At 43.5% G+C, this 16,767-nt stretch overlaps 1 protein-coding gene across 6 annotated transcripts in view; it reads right to left on the bottom strand.

The window, feature by feature from the left end:
- TNRC18 (trinucleotide repeat containing 18) overlaps window positions 1–16,767 on the bottom strand; it is a 158,405-nt gene that overhangs the window by 86,826 nt on the left and 54,812 nt on the right. For all 6 annotated transcript variants that reach the window (XM_027874763.1, XM_027874764.1, XM_027874766.1 and 3 more), the window contains one exon: window positions 1,035–1,160. In XM_027874763.1, the coding sequence (XP_027730564.1) occupies window positions 1,035–1,160 (126 nt within the window). The remainder of the gene's footprint in view (window positions 1–1,034; window positions 1,161–16,767) is intronic.

The raw sequence follows: 16,767 nt of genomic DNA, 5'->3' as shown, positions 1-16,767 counted from the left end.
TGATACTTTGTGGCATCCTGAAGATATCTTTGGTGTGTGATGGACCAGGCTTCTTCACTCTCTTTTGCCAATTTTTCACCCAAGGGGTAGGGGAGGAGAGAGGTACATAGACTGAAGGTGATATAGTTTTGATGAAGAGAGAATATGGGGTGAGGGCCGGGCAGGAAGAGGGGTAGCGCATCCCGATGTGTGTATATGTCTGTATGTATGTATGTATGTATATATGTATTCAATCAGTCACCCTTACATTAAACAAATATTTACTCTCAAAATGTAGAAAGCAATGTAGATTGTGTGTGTACGTGTCTGTGTGTCTGAGTGCAAACCAAGTATAACCAACAGAGATACACAGTGAAGCAGAGAGCTGGAAAGACACCTAAGAATTCCGTCCGTGTATAAAACGTGTCTAGGATGAAGTCAGAAAGCTAGACCTTCAGATACTGGAGGGATAAGAAAAGGTCAAGTGAAGCACATATCCTAGCACAGTATCTACAGGCGTATCCCAGGTAGGACACAGGGAACCATCAAACAAAGCTCTAAGAACTCTGGCCTTTTTGGGGAGGGTATGGAATTTGGCTCTGCCCAAGGCAAGGGGTTAGAGAATCCCTTGGACCAATCTCTCTTCTATACAATATCAATTGTTAGGGCTGGGGGGACAGAAGAGGAAAGAGGGGAAAGTGTCCTTGAGAACTGGGAAGAGGCAGGCTACAAAAGAAATCTCCCCCTCCCCCACCCTGGTACCCTGTGATGGGGATCCCTCCCATTTCTGACATAACCACTCTGCAATCTCACCACCCCTCCTTCCCTGGCTTCCCCGCCTCTCTCTACTCCCCACCATGCGTAACAAGGAGAAACTGGCATGAACAAAGAGAGGGGCACAGGGAGGGCAGGCGGGAAGCATCTTGCCAAGCCCTGCCAAGGCAGAGGGAAGCTGCCACGCGGGAAGAAGAGGAGAAAAGGGGAACTGAAGTATATGTCTGCTGCGTGCAGACAGACGGCACCCAGCTCCCAACAACCTGCCCACACACGCTGACCTTTTGGAGAGTCAAAGAGGCCCGGCTGCCCCAGCTGGGCCAGAAGGGGACTGCCACTGTTAGGGGGCTCCAGGTGGCTCAGGGGAATATACGAAGGGTACAGCCCATTAGGCAGATGGGAAAAGCCTGAAAAACAGAAAGAGGAAACATGTTTTGAGAACAGCATGCTAGCAATTTTTTTTTTTTGAAACACAGAATTGCAGACTGTTTTGGCTGGCAACCCCAAATGCCAGATGAGGCAACTGCTAGATTTAGCGCCATCTTTACTTAAACACGAGGCCTTCCATAACATGGCAGGCCCCAAAGTGACCCAGCCCCTCCAAACCTTCAGCGTCCCTCTGGATCAGAGGAAGACGGCTGGGAATCTCCAGCTCCTAGGACAACAATCATGATCAGGAGAATGTTTGATGGACAGCCCTAGGAGACAGGTGACCTGGGTTCTAGTTTCAACTCTGCACTTGACTAACTAGCAAAGTGGGCCTCCATTTCCACCCTTGGAAGAGGGAGACAGGGTGGTACAGTGATAAAAATCCTGGAGTCAGAAGATCAGGTTTTTAATTCTTGCCTTGCCATTGGCTAGCTGGGTGACCTTGGGCAAATCACTTAACTTCTAGAGTCTCCATTTATTAATTGATAAAATGGAGATCAACACAGGATCTGGACCTAGCTCCCAGGATCAAATTTTTTATTTCATAGATTTAGAGACGGAAGGGACCTCAGAGGTCATCTAATCCACCTCCCTTATTTTACAGATAGGCCCAGAGAAGTTGCAACTTGCCTCTTTCATAGGATCATTGACACTTAGTCCTATATCTCCAAATACAGTGTTCTTTCCATTGCACTATGGGATTGTTGGGAGAAAATCACTTAGTGATTTTCAATGCACTATGTAAATGTGGGGGCAGCTAGGTGATGAAGTGGATAGAGCATCGGTCCTGGAGTCAGGAAGACCTTTAGTTCAAAACCATCCTCAGACACTTGCTGGCTACACGACCTTGGGTAAGTCACTTAATTCTGTTTGCCTCAGTTTCCTCAACTATAAAATGAACTGGAGAAGGAAATGGTAAACCATGTAGTATGTTTACCAAGAAAAACCCAAACGGGGTCAGGAAGAGTTGGACATAACTGAAACAAAAGAACAACAACAATAACAGCATGTAAATGTGCATTATTTTCCTTATAATAATGATCTCCAAGGTCCAGCTCTGTGGCTCTACCTCTACTCCAGCTCACATTGATGCCTCCTTCCCCAGAACTATTCCACATCTAGTCAGTCCCACACATGTTAGAACTTGTAACTGTTTCAGGTAAATTAATTTTATCTTCTCAACTAAAATGTAAGCTCCTTAAGGACAGGGGCCTACTTTCCACAGAGCCTAGGCATTCTTGTCAAAAGCATGGAAGCTATTTAATAACAGCTTTGCCTAATTTTGCACTTTACAAGCATGCACTAAAAAACACAATTAAATGTCCGAGTGATTATCTATATATTAGCTCAAGCCATCCAGAGAACATTACTTGATAGTACTTTGTCAACCAGTTAATGTTAATGAAATTATGGGCAACCAGGCATACCAGACGGGAGGACTGAATTCAGGATCAGAAACAGCTGGGTTCAAATTCTGCCTCAAACATAGCTGTATGACCCTGGGCATAACTAATCTAACTTCTCTCTGAGCCCTAGTGTCTCATCTGTGAAATGGGGATGATGTGTTAGCATCCTACTTTATAGTATAACAGCAGCACCTAGTTTACCAGGTTGTTATAAGAATCAAATAAGATAACACAAGGTGTCCCAAAAGTCAAAGCTTCAAAGACTTTTGGGACACCCAGCAACTGTAAAGCGCTTCCATAAACCTTGCCACAGAACTGCTAGCTATTTTAATTACCACCAGCTATAAATTCCAGAGCCCAAGGCAAAGGCCCCATCTCTCCCATACCTTTAACCAGGCTTTCTTCAGGCACTGAAGGAAGATGTTAATCGCTTTAATTCACCTTCAACTCAACCCCAAAATCAAGCACTTACCTCACATTGTGCCAGCTAGAATTGTTATCTTCTTAAAAGAAATAAAAATGCATTACTTTTACAAGTATTCTGTCATTCAGACTTGGTTTTGTTTTTTTTTTTAATGGATAACTCAACTGAACTTTTCCTTCTCTAATCTAAGTCTCAAGTTTCCTCTTCTATAAAATGATGGAGTGGGTCTTCATCACCTCTAAAGGCCCTTCCAGCCCCAGCCCACATCCTTATCACTAGCAATCTAATCAGGAGAAATCTGAATGAGTCAAGCCCACAGGATTAACCACCCATGTGATGACCGTAGGGTGGATAGGGGCAAACCATGACCCTGACAACAATGTCACTGAAGAAAGTAAAGCATCAGACGGGAGGCTGTGCCTAGTCCCAAACACAGCAGTTGGGAGCAGACAGGCTATAATGCTGGGTGGGCCTCAACCAGCTGCAAAGCAACATGGGGTAGTGACTTAAGTTCCATTTACTTCACAGATGAGGAAATCAAGGCAAACTGAGGTTAAGTGACTTGCCCAGGGTCATACAAAATTGTCCAAGGTCAAATCTGAACTTGGGTCTTCCTATTACTACATTTTATATATGTATGTGTGTGCGTGTGTGTGTGTGTGTGTGTGCGCGCGTGCATGTGTATATATATATATACTGCGTGCGTCCATCCATATATATATATACACACACACACATGCACGCGCGCGCACACACACACACACACACACACCCCCAGAGCACAGATGGCCTTTGGCCTTCTAAACCAGGCCTGAAATACCCACTCTGTTTCTGGTACCAGGTACATTGGCAAATCACAGCTTGCTTGCTCAAGCTGGGTCACCTTCTCTCGAACCCTGCAGGCATCACAGTAATTTACCACTTCAAAGGACAACATTTCTTCTTTATACCTTTTCCAACCCAGGTATACTATCTGTCCTTCTCTGAGAACCTCATACCTGGGAATGTAGCTATAAAGCCCCAAGGCCATTCTGAGAGAAGTCCTTGGAGGATTTCAGTAATTAATAGCTCCTGGATAAGGCCCAAGAAGGACTATCTCCTATATTATTCTACTCTAAAGAGGACTGTGCTTTGTCTATACTAAGATTCAAGGATAGACTTAAATCTACAAGGGTTTAAGAGAAACCAAAGGGGTGCAATTCACCAATTCCCACTATCCTCCATATTCACCTCTAGTAAGGTACCATATCACCTTAACACAGATTCCCATGAAAGTCAATGAAGGTAGAAGGGACAGTTTCCTATGATTTAATTTTGTTTTTAAAAATAAAACTTTGCGGGGCAGCTAGCACCAGCCCTGGAATCAGGAGGAGCCGAGTTCAAATGTGACCTCAGACACTTGACATTAGCTGTGTGACCCTGGGCAAGTCACTTATCCCCACTGCCTAACCAAAAAAAAAAACTTTACTAACATCTGTTCTTTTAATTTCACTTCCTTTCCCTCTCCTCCCATGAAGTCACCTTTTATAACAAAGAAAATAAAAGAGGGGGAAACAGTCCAGCAAAACTAACAGACACCTGGAAAAAAATCTGACATATGCAGTTTTCCACACAAAGTCCCTCTACCTCCGCAAAGAAGTTGGGAAATCTAATTCACTTTGACTGAAAAAGCCATCAGTAACTAGGTGGTGCAGCGGATACACTGCTGAGCCTGGAGTCAGAAGACCCATCTTCCAGAGTTCAGATCTGGCCTCAGAAACTTACTAGCTGTGTGATCCTGGGCAAGTCACTTAACTCAGTTTCCTCAGCAGTAAAATGAGCTAGAAAAGGAAATGGCAAACCACTCCAGTATCTTTGCCAAGAAAACCCTAAATAGGGTCACAAATGTCACAACAATAAACTAGCAATTTTTGTGCCCAGGGCGAGTGGTAAAAAAGACACTCCCTGAGTAGACTGGAGGCCTGGGAGGAAAGGGAAGGGGGAGGGGGAGGAGGGGACAGTGGCAGACACTCAGCCCAAGTGAGGCTGCAGTGCTGGGGAGTTTCGGGGGGGGGGGGGGGAACTCCCCCAGAGGTGTGACACCAGGGAAGGAAGTGCTAGAGTTGGCCGCCCATTTTAATTAAGCATGCTTACTAGTAACTGAGTGGTTAAGAGCAATTGTTCCTAGTAAGAAAGAATTTTAAATGTTTATCACCCCAATAAATTTCAGAGCCTAAGGCAAACACCCAAACTCTCCCACACCCCGTAGCCAGGAATGCTTCAACCACAGAAGGAATATGCTAATTACTGTAATTACTCTCCAGCCCCACTCCAGGATTAGGCACTAGGAAACCCAGTCTAAGGAGGAGGAGACTGGAGGCCACAGAGATGCAGGGACTTGTCTTAGTGGCTCTAGTGCTGAAACTTAAAGTCTGGAAGACGAGTTCAAATCCTACCCTCGACCTAGCCTAACTTGTGACGCTGGATAAATAGTCATTTAATATCCCTAAGCCTCAGTTTCATTCTGTGTAAAATGTTTGTTTTTCCAGTGGGCGGGAGAAGGTAGGAGGTGGAAAGAGCAAATGATAATTGAAAAAACAAATTTTTTTAATAAAATAAATGGGCTAATAATAGCATCTCCCTCACAGAGTTGTGAGAATCAAATGAAATGACATGTAAATTGCTTTGCAAACCTTTAAATGCTATATTTTTGTTGTTGAGTTGTTTCAGTTGTATCTGACTCTCTGTGTCTTTGGGGTTTTCTTAGTGAAGATACTGGAGGTGGTTTGCCTTTTCCCTCTTCAGCTCATTTTACAAATGAGGAAACTGAGGTAAACAGAGTTAAATGACCTGCCCAAGGTAACAGAGTTAGTATGTGTCTGAGGCCAGATTTGAACTTGGGTCTTCTTCACTCCAGGGCCAGTGTACCACCTAGCTACCCCCAAAATGCTAGCTATTCTTATTAAGAAATAGCTCTCCATGCTACTGAGGTGTTCTAGTCTAGTAGTCTCCACTAGGCCATCCTAACAAATGCTTCAGGGAAAGGTTTGCTTTGATGGTAATTAATTTTAAAGGACTAAGAAGGTAAAAAGAGTAAAGCATTTTTAACCATATCCTTATGGACCACGTAGAGAAATATGGGATGGGTGATTTTATTGTTAGGTAGGCGTACTGATACTTTCCCCCAGAAATTAGCACAATGCCTGGTACCTAGTAAGGACTTAATAAAATGCTTATTAGGGACACGTAGATGGTGAAATGGATAAAGCACCGGTCCTGCAATCAGGAAGACCCAAGTTCAAATCTGCCCTCAGACACTTACTAGCTGTATGATGCTGAGCAAGTTATTTAACCCCAACTGCCTCCCAAAAAATAATAAAAATAAAATGCTTATTGATTGCCTGGCACATAGTAGGGACTTAAAAAATTCTTGGATTGTCAACTAGAGGGATGTCTCTAGGGAAGAGCCACAAGGCTTTTTTTTCCCCCCTTTGGTGACTTAGATAAAGATACAGATGGAATGCTTATCAAAGTTGTGGACAACACACAAGTCTGGAGGAACAATAATACTGGGTGGTAGACTGGGAATTCCAAGATATGGACAGACTAGAGCAAGCGACAGACTTGAATCTAATGAGATGAAATTTAACAGGGATAAATATGATGTTCCAAAACAATCAACTAATTAATTATACAAGTATGAGGCCAGGTAGATACTACTAGAAAATAGTTCATGAGAAAAAGGAAGTCCTAGGGATGGGGGAAGGGGAGAGGGGCAGAGTTATGGGATTGTAAACTCAAAATCAATCAACACTGAAAGACACGGAGTCCCTAAAAGTCAAGGCAAGCTTGAGTAGCATTAACAGAAGCACACAACCTAGACAGTAAGGTAATCCAACGCTACCCCCACACCTCCATCCAATTGTACTCGACTCTAGTTTAGACCACGCTTCTATGCTGGTAGCTAGGTGGTTCAGTGGACAGAGCACTGGGCCTAGAGTCAAGAAGACCTAAGTTCCAATCCAGCCTGAGACATTAGCTGTGTGACCCTGGGCAAGTCATTTTACTCCTATCTGCCTCAGATTTCTCAATTGCAAAATGGGGACCAATAAAAGCACATACCTCCCAGAGCTGTTTCCAGCATCAAATGAGATAATATCTGTAAAGTGCTTTAGCACAATTCCCTGCACATTTGTTGATTAGTGCTCTCAGTTGTGTCCAACTCTTTGTGACCCCATTTGGGGTTTTCTTGGCAAAGATATTGGAGTGGTTTGCCATTTCCTTTTCTAGTCCATTTTACAGATGAGGAAACTAAGGCAAGCAAGGTTAAGTGACCTGCCCAGGCTCACATAGCTAATAAGCATCTGAAGCCAGATTTGAATCCACAAGAGGAGTCTCCCTGACCCCAGGCCCTGGCACACAGTGGGCACTTTACTGCTTTTGTCCTTCCCTAAAGACTAGGAAGTGAAGGGACCTGAAACTTTGATACATAGGGCTCCATAGAAAGAAACTGTAACATTTGTATTAAAGATAAGAAGGCTGGGGATTCTAGGGGAAGTGGGGAGATGACAACTGTTTTCAAATATTTCCAGGGCTGTCTTGTGTAGAAGAAGGAATTAGACTCTGTTTTGCCTGGACCCAGGATACAACTAAACCCAATAGGTATAAGTGACAGAAGTAAATTTTAGCCTCATACAAGGAAAACTTTCTAAAAATGAACTGTCCAAAAGTAGAATGGTAGGTAATGAACTCCCCATCACTGGAGTTTGCAAACGAAGCCTGGATGAAAAGTTGTCAGTAGAGGTGTGCTGGGTTTTAACAGCCTACAGCTAAATTTTCAGTGTGAGCATTTACACCTCAGAAATCAGCAGGGACTACAAAAGAGGGCCTTAGTTATTGATTAGTTGATTGTCTAGACTTAAGAAAGCATTAATAACATAGATTAAACTTAAAAATATCTGCATACTTTTTTTTTTAAAGGAGATCACCATTGTTAAACGTGTGTCAGTACACAGCCTCAGTTGTCTAGGATGTGATAACAAAAAAACAGGTTTCAGACTGAATGATGTCTGACTGATCTTCCTTCCAGCTCCAAGATGATTCTATGAAAAGGAAAGTGATGAGAAAGAAAGAAAAAAAGAGAAAAGAAAGTGAAGGGGAGGGAATGAAGTAGAGAAAAGGTGAGGAATAAAGATGGGGGAGGCACAATTTATTCCTGAATTTCAATACAGAAAATATTAAGCATGATTAAATGGAGGCAGTTACATAATCAGCCCCATCATCTTTTTTCTCATACAGTATGCATCCTTCGGCTAAGACATATCATAGCTTCCTTTACCAAAGGGGAAGTTAATGAGGGAAAAAAAAAAAAGGATTCGCTTAGAAAAAATAGCACTAACTGTGCAGGTCCCAAGTCCAGTATTCCAAAACTCTATTTCTAGTATAAATCTTGAAAATATATCTATCAAATTTTTCTGCATTAAAGATGAATAAATCAATCGAAGAAGTTGAAGTGACATGTAAATTGCTTTGCAAACCTTCAAATACTATTTTTGTTGCTGTTGGATTATACCAGTTGTGTCTGACTCTTCGTGACCCATGGGTTTTCTTGGCAAAGATCAGTTTGCCATTTCCTTCTCTAGCTCATTTTACAGATAAGAAAACTGAGGCAAACTGAGTCTGAGACCAGATTTTAATTCAGATCTTCCTGACTCCAGGCCCAGAGCTCTATCTCTAAGATCACTGGTAGGTTGTACAGTGAATAGAGTATCGTAGAGAGAAGTAGGAAGACTAGCGTTTAAATCCTACTTCTCTGAGATTTAGCTGTGCTGTATGACCCTGGATAAGTCACATCCTTTCAGCCGTGGTTTCTTCTTCTAGAAAATGAAGGTGATGGTAAACATGCCCACCTACTAGAGTTATTGTGAGGTTGACATGAGATACATATATGAAGTGTTCTATAAATATAGCTACGGTTATGATTTCATTCAATTCAACCTTCTCACTTTACCAAGGACCACTTTACCAAATCCCAGAGACAAAGTTAACAGTAGCTATTAAGTTTTTCTTTCTTGTGGTTTTTCCCTGTTGTTCTGCTTCTTCTTTCACAACATGACTAACGTGGAAATATGTTTAATATGATTGTACATGTATAGCCTATATCAGATTGCTTGCCTTCTTAGGGAGGGGGAAAAATCTGAAACTCAAAATCTTATAAAAGTAAATGTTGAAAATTATCTTTACATGTAATTGGAAAAAAATAAAATATTAAGGGAAAAAAACCAATAGCTATTAAATGATAAATCCAGGCCTTCAATCTCAGGATCCCAAGATTTAAGGCTAGAAAGGGCTTTAGCAGTCATCTGGTCCAACTCCCCTGGTTTTACAGATGAAGAAATTGAGGCTGAATAAGATGGAATGACTTTCTCAATGTCACATAGTAAAAAACAGAACAGGGATTCAAATCCAGATGTTCTGGGTCCAAATCCACAGCTCTTTCTTCTGTCCACCATCACCTCTCACAGGCCAGTGTGAGGTCTTGAATATTTGCCAAACCCACATTTTATCACTGAATTAAAAATTATATCTCTGTCTCAATGGAGGGAACACTCATGCCAATAAAATATTGGAGCAGTGTAGCAAAAACAGTGGAATAATGGGATCTGGAAACCCCAGTTCAAGTCCCAGTTCTAGCATTTCCTTGCTATAAACCCTGGGTGAGAAACCTAAATCCTGCCTCAGTTTCTTCTTTGGCAAAATGGGTATCCTCATTATCCCAAAAAGGTGCAATAACTAAGCAAATGGGTCAAACAGTACTTGAACAAGTTCAGGAATGTGCTACAGGAATGCCAGGGTTTATTATCCCAACCTTCAAGAGAGATCTGAGGTCTCAATGATATCTTATCTCAGTTAAGAAGGGTACTCGATGTTCCTTCCTCTCCAGGCTTTCCCTATCATGTCCAGCAAAGGGTGCCTTCATCTTCTCTTCCCCACCTCCATCCCCATCCTTTTTCAGGTTCTTTTTTATGTGTTGTTCAGTCATGTCCGACTCTTTATGACCCCATTTGAGGTTTTCTTGGCTGAGATACTGGAGTGGTTTGCCATTTCCTTCTTCAGTTCATTTTACAGATGAGGAAACTGAGACAAACAGAGTTAAGCAACTTGCCCAGGTTCGAATAGCTAGTAAATCTCTGATTCCGACTCAGGAAGATGTCTTCCTGACTCCAGGCCCAGCACTCTATCCACTTTGTCACTTAGCTGCCCCGAAGCAAGAAAAGTAGATTCTGAGAATTAAGAAATAATTTCAAAAAGATAGGGCTAAAAAAACCAAATGGGTGTTTTCCAATTAATGCTCAGATGGTTAACCAGGAAATGGAATTCAAGCCAAAACCGGCAACTCCTTAATTAAAGCTTTCCCATAAATCAACAGGAATTTATTTATTAAGCACCTAATATATGCCAGGCACTGTACCAGGTATTGGCATTATACAGACAAAAAAAAAAAAAAAACAGTCCCTGCCTCCAAGAAGCTTAAATGTTAACGGTGGAAATATGTCATGTACACATATGAGCATGTACAACATATAGAGGATTAAGGACTGGGGCTGAATAAGGACAGAGGCTGAACCTGTAACTTCCTTCATTAGCATTGGGAACACCCAAATAAGGAAACCCCCAACCAAGTCAAGCCATATCAATAAGCATTTATTAAGTGCCTACTATGTGCTAAACACTGGGTAAAAAAAACTGTTCCTGCCCTCAGGGAGCTCACGGTCTAACATGAAGAGACAATACACAAGCTATACACAGGAGAACTTGGAAATAATCAGAGGCAAGGCACTAGGGTTAGGGAGGACCCAAGGCTCTAGAAGGTGGGATTTGAGTTGAGGCCTGAAGGAAGCCAGGGAAGCCTAGGCTGAGATAAAAAGGGAGGGAATTCCAAGCATGAGAAAGAGCAAAGAGGGGAAAGGTACTCTCAGAGTCAGGTGTTGGGAACAGCAAGGAAGTCAGTGTGATTGAATTGTAAAGTATGTGGAAAGAAGAGTAAAGTGCAAAACTGGAAAGAAAAGAAGGGGCCACCTCTGTCTTTAAAGGTTTTAAATTCCAAACAGAGCATTTTTATATTCGGATCCCAGAAGCCACAGGGAGCCAACGGAATTTACTGAATAGGGGAACAACCTAGTTAGATCCCATCAGTATTTAGGAAGATCCCTTTGACAAGAGAGTTGAGGGTGGCCTGGAGTAGGAGGTGAGCCTTGAAGCAAAGCAGTATTAGAGTAGAACCTATTATTAGAGCAGGGAAGGGTTAAGTGACTTGTCCAGTCCTGGTCAGAAACGCTGGAACCTAGGGCTTCCTGGTTCTAAGTGCCTCTGGTCAACGTGTGTGGGGGTGGGGGGAACCATGGAGAAGCTACATAACAGCAGCTCTATACTTCACCCTCACCATTATTCCCCACTCTCCTACAACCGCCTCACATCCCATTTCAGTAGATTCTCAGTGAATGTCACATGCTTTCAGGGAATTCACACATAAGACAATCAATGAGTTTCACAGACCTTCAAAGAAAGGGCTTCTGCCTCATCTCCCACCCTCCCCACGTTCCTACTTCCATAGGGAACACCTGATGGGAAGGCCATCTTGTTTTGAAAGATCCCTGGTAAGCAGCCAACTCACTAACTTTCTCCTCAGCCCACCACCCCCTGGGCCAGGGCTCTGAGGATTTAGGAGCCATCAATGGGGAAATCTCTCTCTTAAATGTAGCCTAAATCCCTCACACTACATCTTAAGCCTGTCTCCTCTTGTTCCTTCCTCAGTGGAGATGGCCGAAAGCTGGTCACCCTCTGGAGACAGAGGCCTTCACACAGGCGAAGACCTTTATTAAATGCCTCCCTGAGTCTTCCCAGTCAAATAATCCCAGCCCCTTTAGGCTTTTGTGGAGGGACTTATTTCCCAAGCCTTTAATCATCCGGCCTGCCTATTCCACCCACGGCCCAGCCACCCTCCAGGGTCAAGCTGAGGGCTCAGTCAGGCCATCTGGTAATAATGAAATTGGCAGGGGAGACAGAGGGAAGAGGTGGAGAGATCCCTCAGGGGGCTTCAGAAGGGGAGGGGGGAAGTAAGGTGTGGGGTGACCCAGGACAAAGGTCAGGGGAAGCCGCCCCTCCATCCCAGAGAGGAAGGCAAGCCCAGGCAGGCCTGGGCACAGCGGCTGCCATGGCAACAGAAGCAAGGCCTAACAGGCTGGACTTTTGTCTCTGCTCAGGCCCTGGGAATCACCAAGGGGGGATTGCTGGGGGGGGGGGGGGGAGAAGCCAAGGAATCAGAGGCAGCTGCGAGGGTAAGGGCCTCAGGGGAAAACAACACAAAACGGTGAAAGGGCTTGGCAAGGTGACCCGCAGCCCCTGCCAGGGAGCCCCAGGGTATGACTTTAATCAATAACCACATCAGTGAAAAATCCTAACAGTCAGAAAAAAGGCCTGACTCAAGGACCCAAACACCTCCCAGCTCCTAGGGTGAGAGGAGACAAGTGAACCTTGCAGGCCAGCTATGTAAATGAATCTCCTTGGCCCAAGGAACCAAACCAGGCCAGAAGCAAAGCAAAGTAATGCCGAGCATGCAATACGACAAACATTTATTAAATGCCTCCTTGGTGCCAGATGCAAAGGATGCAGAGGTGAAGAAAAGTAGACCCTGCCCTCAAGGAGCTTCCATTCTAAAAGCAGGTACTACTAAAATACACGGCAGAAGGGGTAAATGAAACGTCACCATCATCATCACTATCATTTATATATTACAGTAAGGTTTGCAAAGTGCTTTCCAAATATTCTCATAACAACCCTGGGAAGTAGGTGCTATTATTATCCTCATTTACAAATGGGGATACCAAGGCAGGCAGAGGTTAAATAACTTGCTTAGGATCACACAGTTCATAAGTGTTTGAGGCTAGACTCAGAACCGTTTGCCTTCCTAATTCCAGGTCCAGAGCTCCATTCACTGCATCACCTGGTCAGCAGCCTCTAGACAGGGCCAAGCAAAGTGCTCAAGGCAAATAAAGACGATTGGGGGGGGGGGGGACTGCAGGACGATGGTTCGCCCTTACGACCCAACCCCTCAGGACACCAACGCTAGCAGCTGTAGTACCACCAGAGGCCATGATTGGATGCTGCCCCAGACCTTTGGGGAATCTCTCTCCAAGGTTAAAACTCAAAGATTCTAAAGCCAGAAGGGACTTCAGAGATTATTGTCTCCATTCATCTTAAATTACAGCTAAAGAAATGGAGGTTCAGAAATGTGGGGGAGGGGGAGGGTGGAGGTAACTAAATTAGGAAAAGAAAGGAGAAATGAGGGTAGGAGCTTGGGGTGGGAGATGGAGCGCTGAACTTGAAATCAAGAAGGTTCAGCTCCCACTTTAAAATGCTTGTCAGCTGTGTGATGCTGGACAGGAGGGCCTGTGTCCTTCCTCTATAAAATGGAGACTAAATATCTTTGAGCATGTTTCCTCATCTGTAAAAATGAGAACTAAAACCCCTCCTCCCCCGCTAATATCTCTAGTGCTTCCTCCAAAGGGCTATTCTGGAGGATCAAAGGAGACAGTTTATGTCAGAGTCCTCACAAACGTTAGTTATTATTATTGTTATTTGTAGTATATGATGGATGTGAACAGAGGCTGGGGTGGGGAGGATTATAATAACAATAATAGCTAGCATTTATAAGGTGGTTTAAGGTCTGCAAGGCACTTTACAAATATCTCATTTTATCCTCAGAAAGAATCTTGGGGGGCAGCTAGGTGGTGCAGTGGATAGAGCACCGGCCCTGAAGTCAGGAGAACCTGAGTTCAAATCTGGCCTCAGACCAAACACTTGAAACGTTCTAGCTGTGTGACCTTGGGTAAGTCACTTAATCCCAACTGCCTCACCAAAAAAGAATATTGAAGGCAGGTGCTATTATTATCATCCCCATTTTGCAAATGAGGAGCCTGAGGCAGACAGAGGTTAACAGATTTGGCCGGAGTCCAAAAGCTAGTTAGGTATCTGAGGCAGGTTTTGAACTCAGGACTTTCTAACTCCACATCTAGTGCTCTATCCCTGCTTAGCTGCCTCAGGAGAAACACACACACACGCATACTCTTTGCCATCAATGTTCATTTGAGCATCCCAGATGGAAAAAACCATTGAGAAATCAACTTCTGCTAGTGGGTAAAGAATGCATATCAAAAGTACCCCCTCTAAAGTGTAGACACAGAAGGGAAGCATAGCTGTGATAGGAGATAGGCAGGGAAGAGGGTATATGAGTAAAGGGGGAAAAGAAATCACTGAAAATTGTTACAAAGGTTTCGTTTTTCTTTTTCTTTTTTTCCCGATAAGGGGAAAAGGGGAGTAGAAAATAGGTTATTGTTCACTGAAAAAAATAAATATTTTAATAGATTCAAAAAAATGTAAATGAAAGTATTAGAAAGAAAAGTGTGCACACACCCCCCACACACAAACATATATAGACAAAGCTTCATCCTGAGCTCCCCAACTACAAGGCCAACTCACGAGACTAGGAGAGAAGAAGGAAAAATTTATGAAGCTGGGCTCCATACTGGTGCTTCTGTACATTAAGTTTTACATATCCAGGGCACAGCCAGGCAGCATTCTCTGGCAGAGACACCTCAGGCAGCCATAAATATTAACCCTTAAGACACAACTCAATAATTTACTGATTCTGTAGGCACAGAGGAAAGCTCATTTTGTCACCTGCTCCTAAAATTAAACGCAAGGCAAAGAATCCTGCTGAGCTGGCCAACAATCTCATCAGCAGGCCCTGTGGCAACTGTGGAAGAGCTTGGAGGAGTTATTCCCTCTAGGGTTGCTTGGCCCGCACCTGGAAGCTTGCTGAGACAAGCCCTCATCAGTTTCTATTCCTCCTTCCTCCTCCAACTCCCTGTCATGTGTGTCTGTGGGGCCTATGGGCTGAAGAAGACGCCGGGGCTGTCTTTAAAACCTGGCTGGAAATATTCAGTGTGAATAAAGGAGATTTATTCTACTTCTCCTGTTACCTATTAACTTCTCACCTCCATCCCTCACCCTCACCAACAACATCCATGGCTGAAAGAGCAAACGAGATCCCATTTGCAAAAGTGCTCTGAAAACTGTAAAGTGCTTTATGAATCGAGTATTAAAAATATTAAAATATTAGTGGGAAAGCTGCTTCCTGGGGACTCTTCTCACATCTGGCTAGGCTAACAGAGAGGTCACAGATTTTTTTAGCCCATTGGACCACTTGGATGGGAACAAAGAAGGCCATTAGTCCATTCATTCTCTAACCTCAGGAGCAGTAATAATACCACCCCACACCCAGTTACAGTTTTCAAAGTAACTTAATACAGATTCTCACTTGTTCTTTTACATCTACAAGATGTATTATACCCATTTTACAGATCAGGAAAACAAAGACCTAAAGATATAACTGAAAGAGTCTGGAACTGAGCCCCAAACAGTTTCCTAACACTTAGCCCCGTTTCTCTTTTCCTTTATACCAGATAAGGCAGAGGGGTTCCTAACCTGGGGTCCATAAAGTTGCTTTTTAAAAAATATTTTGATAACTGTATTTCAATGTAATTGGTTTCCTTTGTAAGTCTATGTATCTTATTTTATGCCTTTAAAAACACTGTTCTGAGAAAGTGTCCACAAGGCTTCACCAGACTGCTAAAAAGTCCAGGAAACAAAAAAGGCTAAACACTCTTGAGAACGGCAGGTAGACTGGGAAAAATACCTGAGACCCCACCCCCCACGAGAGTTTAGAGGCTCTAGAAGACCTTCTTCTCTACCTGGAACTTGTCATCCTTGACCAGCCCACCCTACTTGTAATCACAAAGGGATTTTCTTTTTATCAAAATCCAGATTTTTTTCCCCCCAGAAATGGTAGTTCAGGTCCAAGAACTCTCTATTCCTGGAACTCTTATAACTATAATACCAAATCCCCCTTTCCTAAGAGACGCCAGTCTCAGAGATGCCAGGATCTCAGGCTAGGATAAGGAGGCCTTGATGAGAGGGAAAACAGGGCTGGGGATGAACACAAATCTATAGCCATTCCAGAACCCGAGTCAGTCAACAAAAATCAGTCATTCAGAGGTCCTGGGGTTAACTGGTCATGAACTATGTTCTTCCATACAAGGAAACAGCCTCATCAGGCGCAGGCCAAATTCCCCATCTCTCATTAGGTGACCTGCTAATCAGCCAGCCAGCCAGCCATTCCTTCATTATTTATTATTGAGAGTCTGACAAGTATCCAGTACTGTGTTAGTTGGGGGAAGGGGTTAGAATGTAAGGAAAAGAAGGTAAACGAAGGGGCAGAGAGCGGCAAACAAAGGTAAAGCACTTTGCAGACCTTAAAAATGCTCTAGAAATATCAGTTATTATTATATTAGCCCTGGCAATGCCACTAACCAGCTACGTATCTCTGGCACTCCTTTTCTCCCAAACCCATTCCTATCCAGGCTTTTGTCCAGAACATATTTTCCTTTCTTTTTTGGTCAGATTTGTGATTTTATAGATGTATGTAAGGAATTGCCAGATGAGGAAACACCCTGTCTCCCAATTCAGAGTTCTTGGGGTACTGAGGGGTTCCATCACTTGCCCAGGGTGGAGAGTGTGGGTGTGTGTGTGAGAGAGAGAGAGTGGGAGAGATAGACAGATACATACAGACAGCTTGGGGCACTGAGAGGTTCCATCACTTGCTGGGGGGGTGTGTGTGTGTGTGTGTGTGTGTGTGTGTGTGTGTGTGTGTGTGTG

This window comes from Vombatus ursinus, unplaced genomic scaffold (assembly GCF_900497805.2).
Source record: "Vombatus ursinus unplaced genomic scaffold, bare-nosed wombat genome assembly UNPS02014807.1, whole genome shotgun sequence".
Classification (NCBI taxonomy): Eukaryota; Metazoa; Chordata; class Mammalia; order Diprotodontia; family Vombatidae; genus Vombatus; species Vombatus ursinus.
Note: the sequence above shows the minus strand (reverse complement) of the source record. Positions and strands in the feature narration are given on the sequence as shown.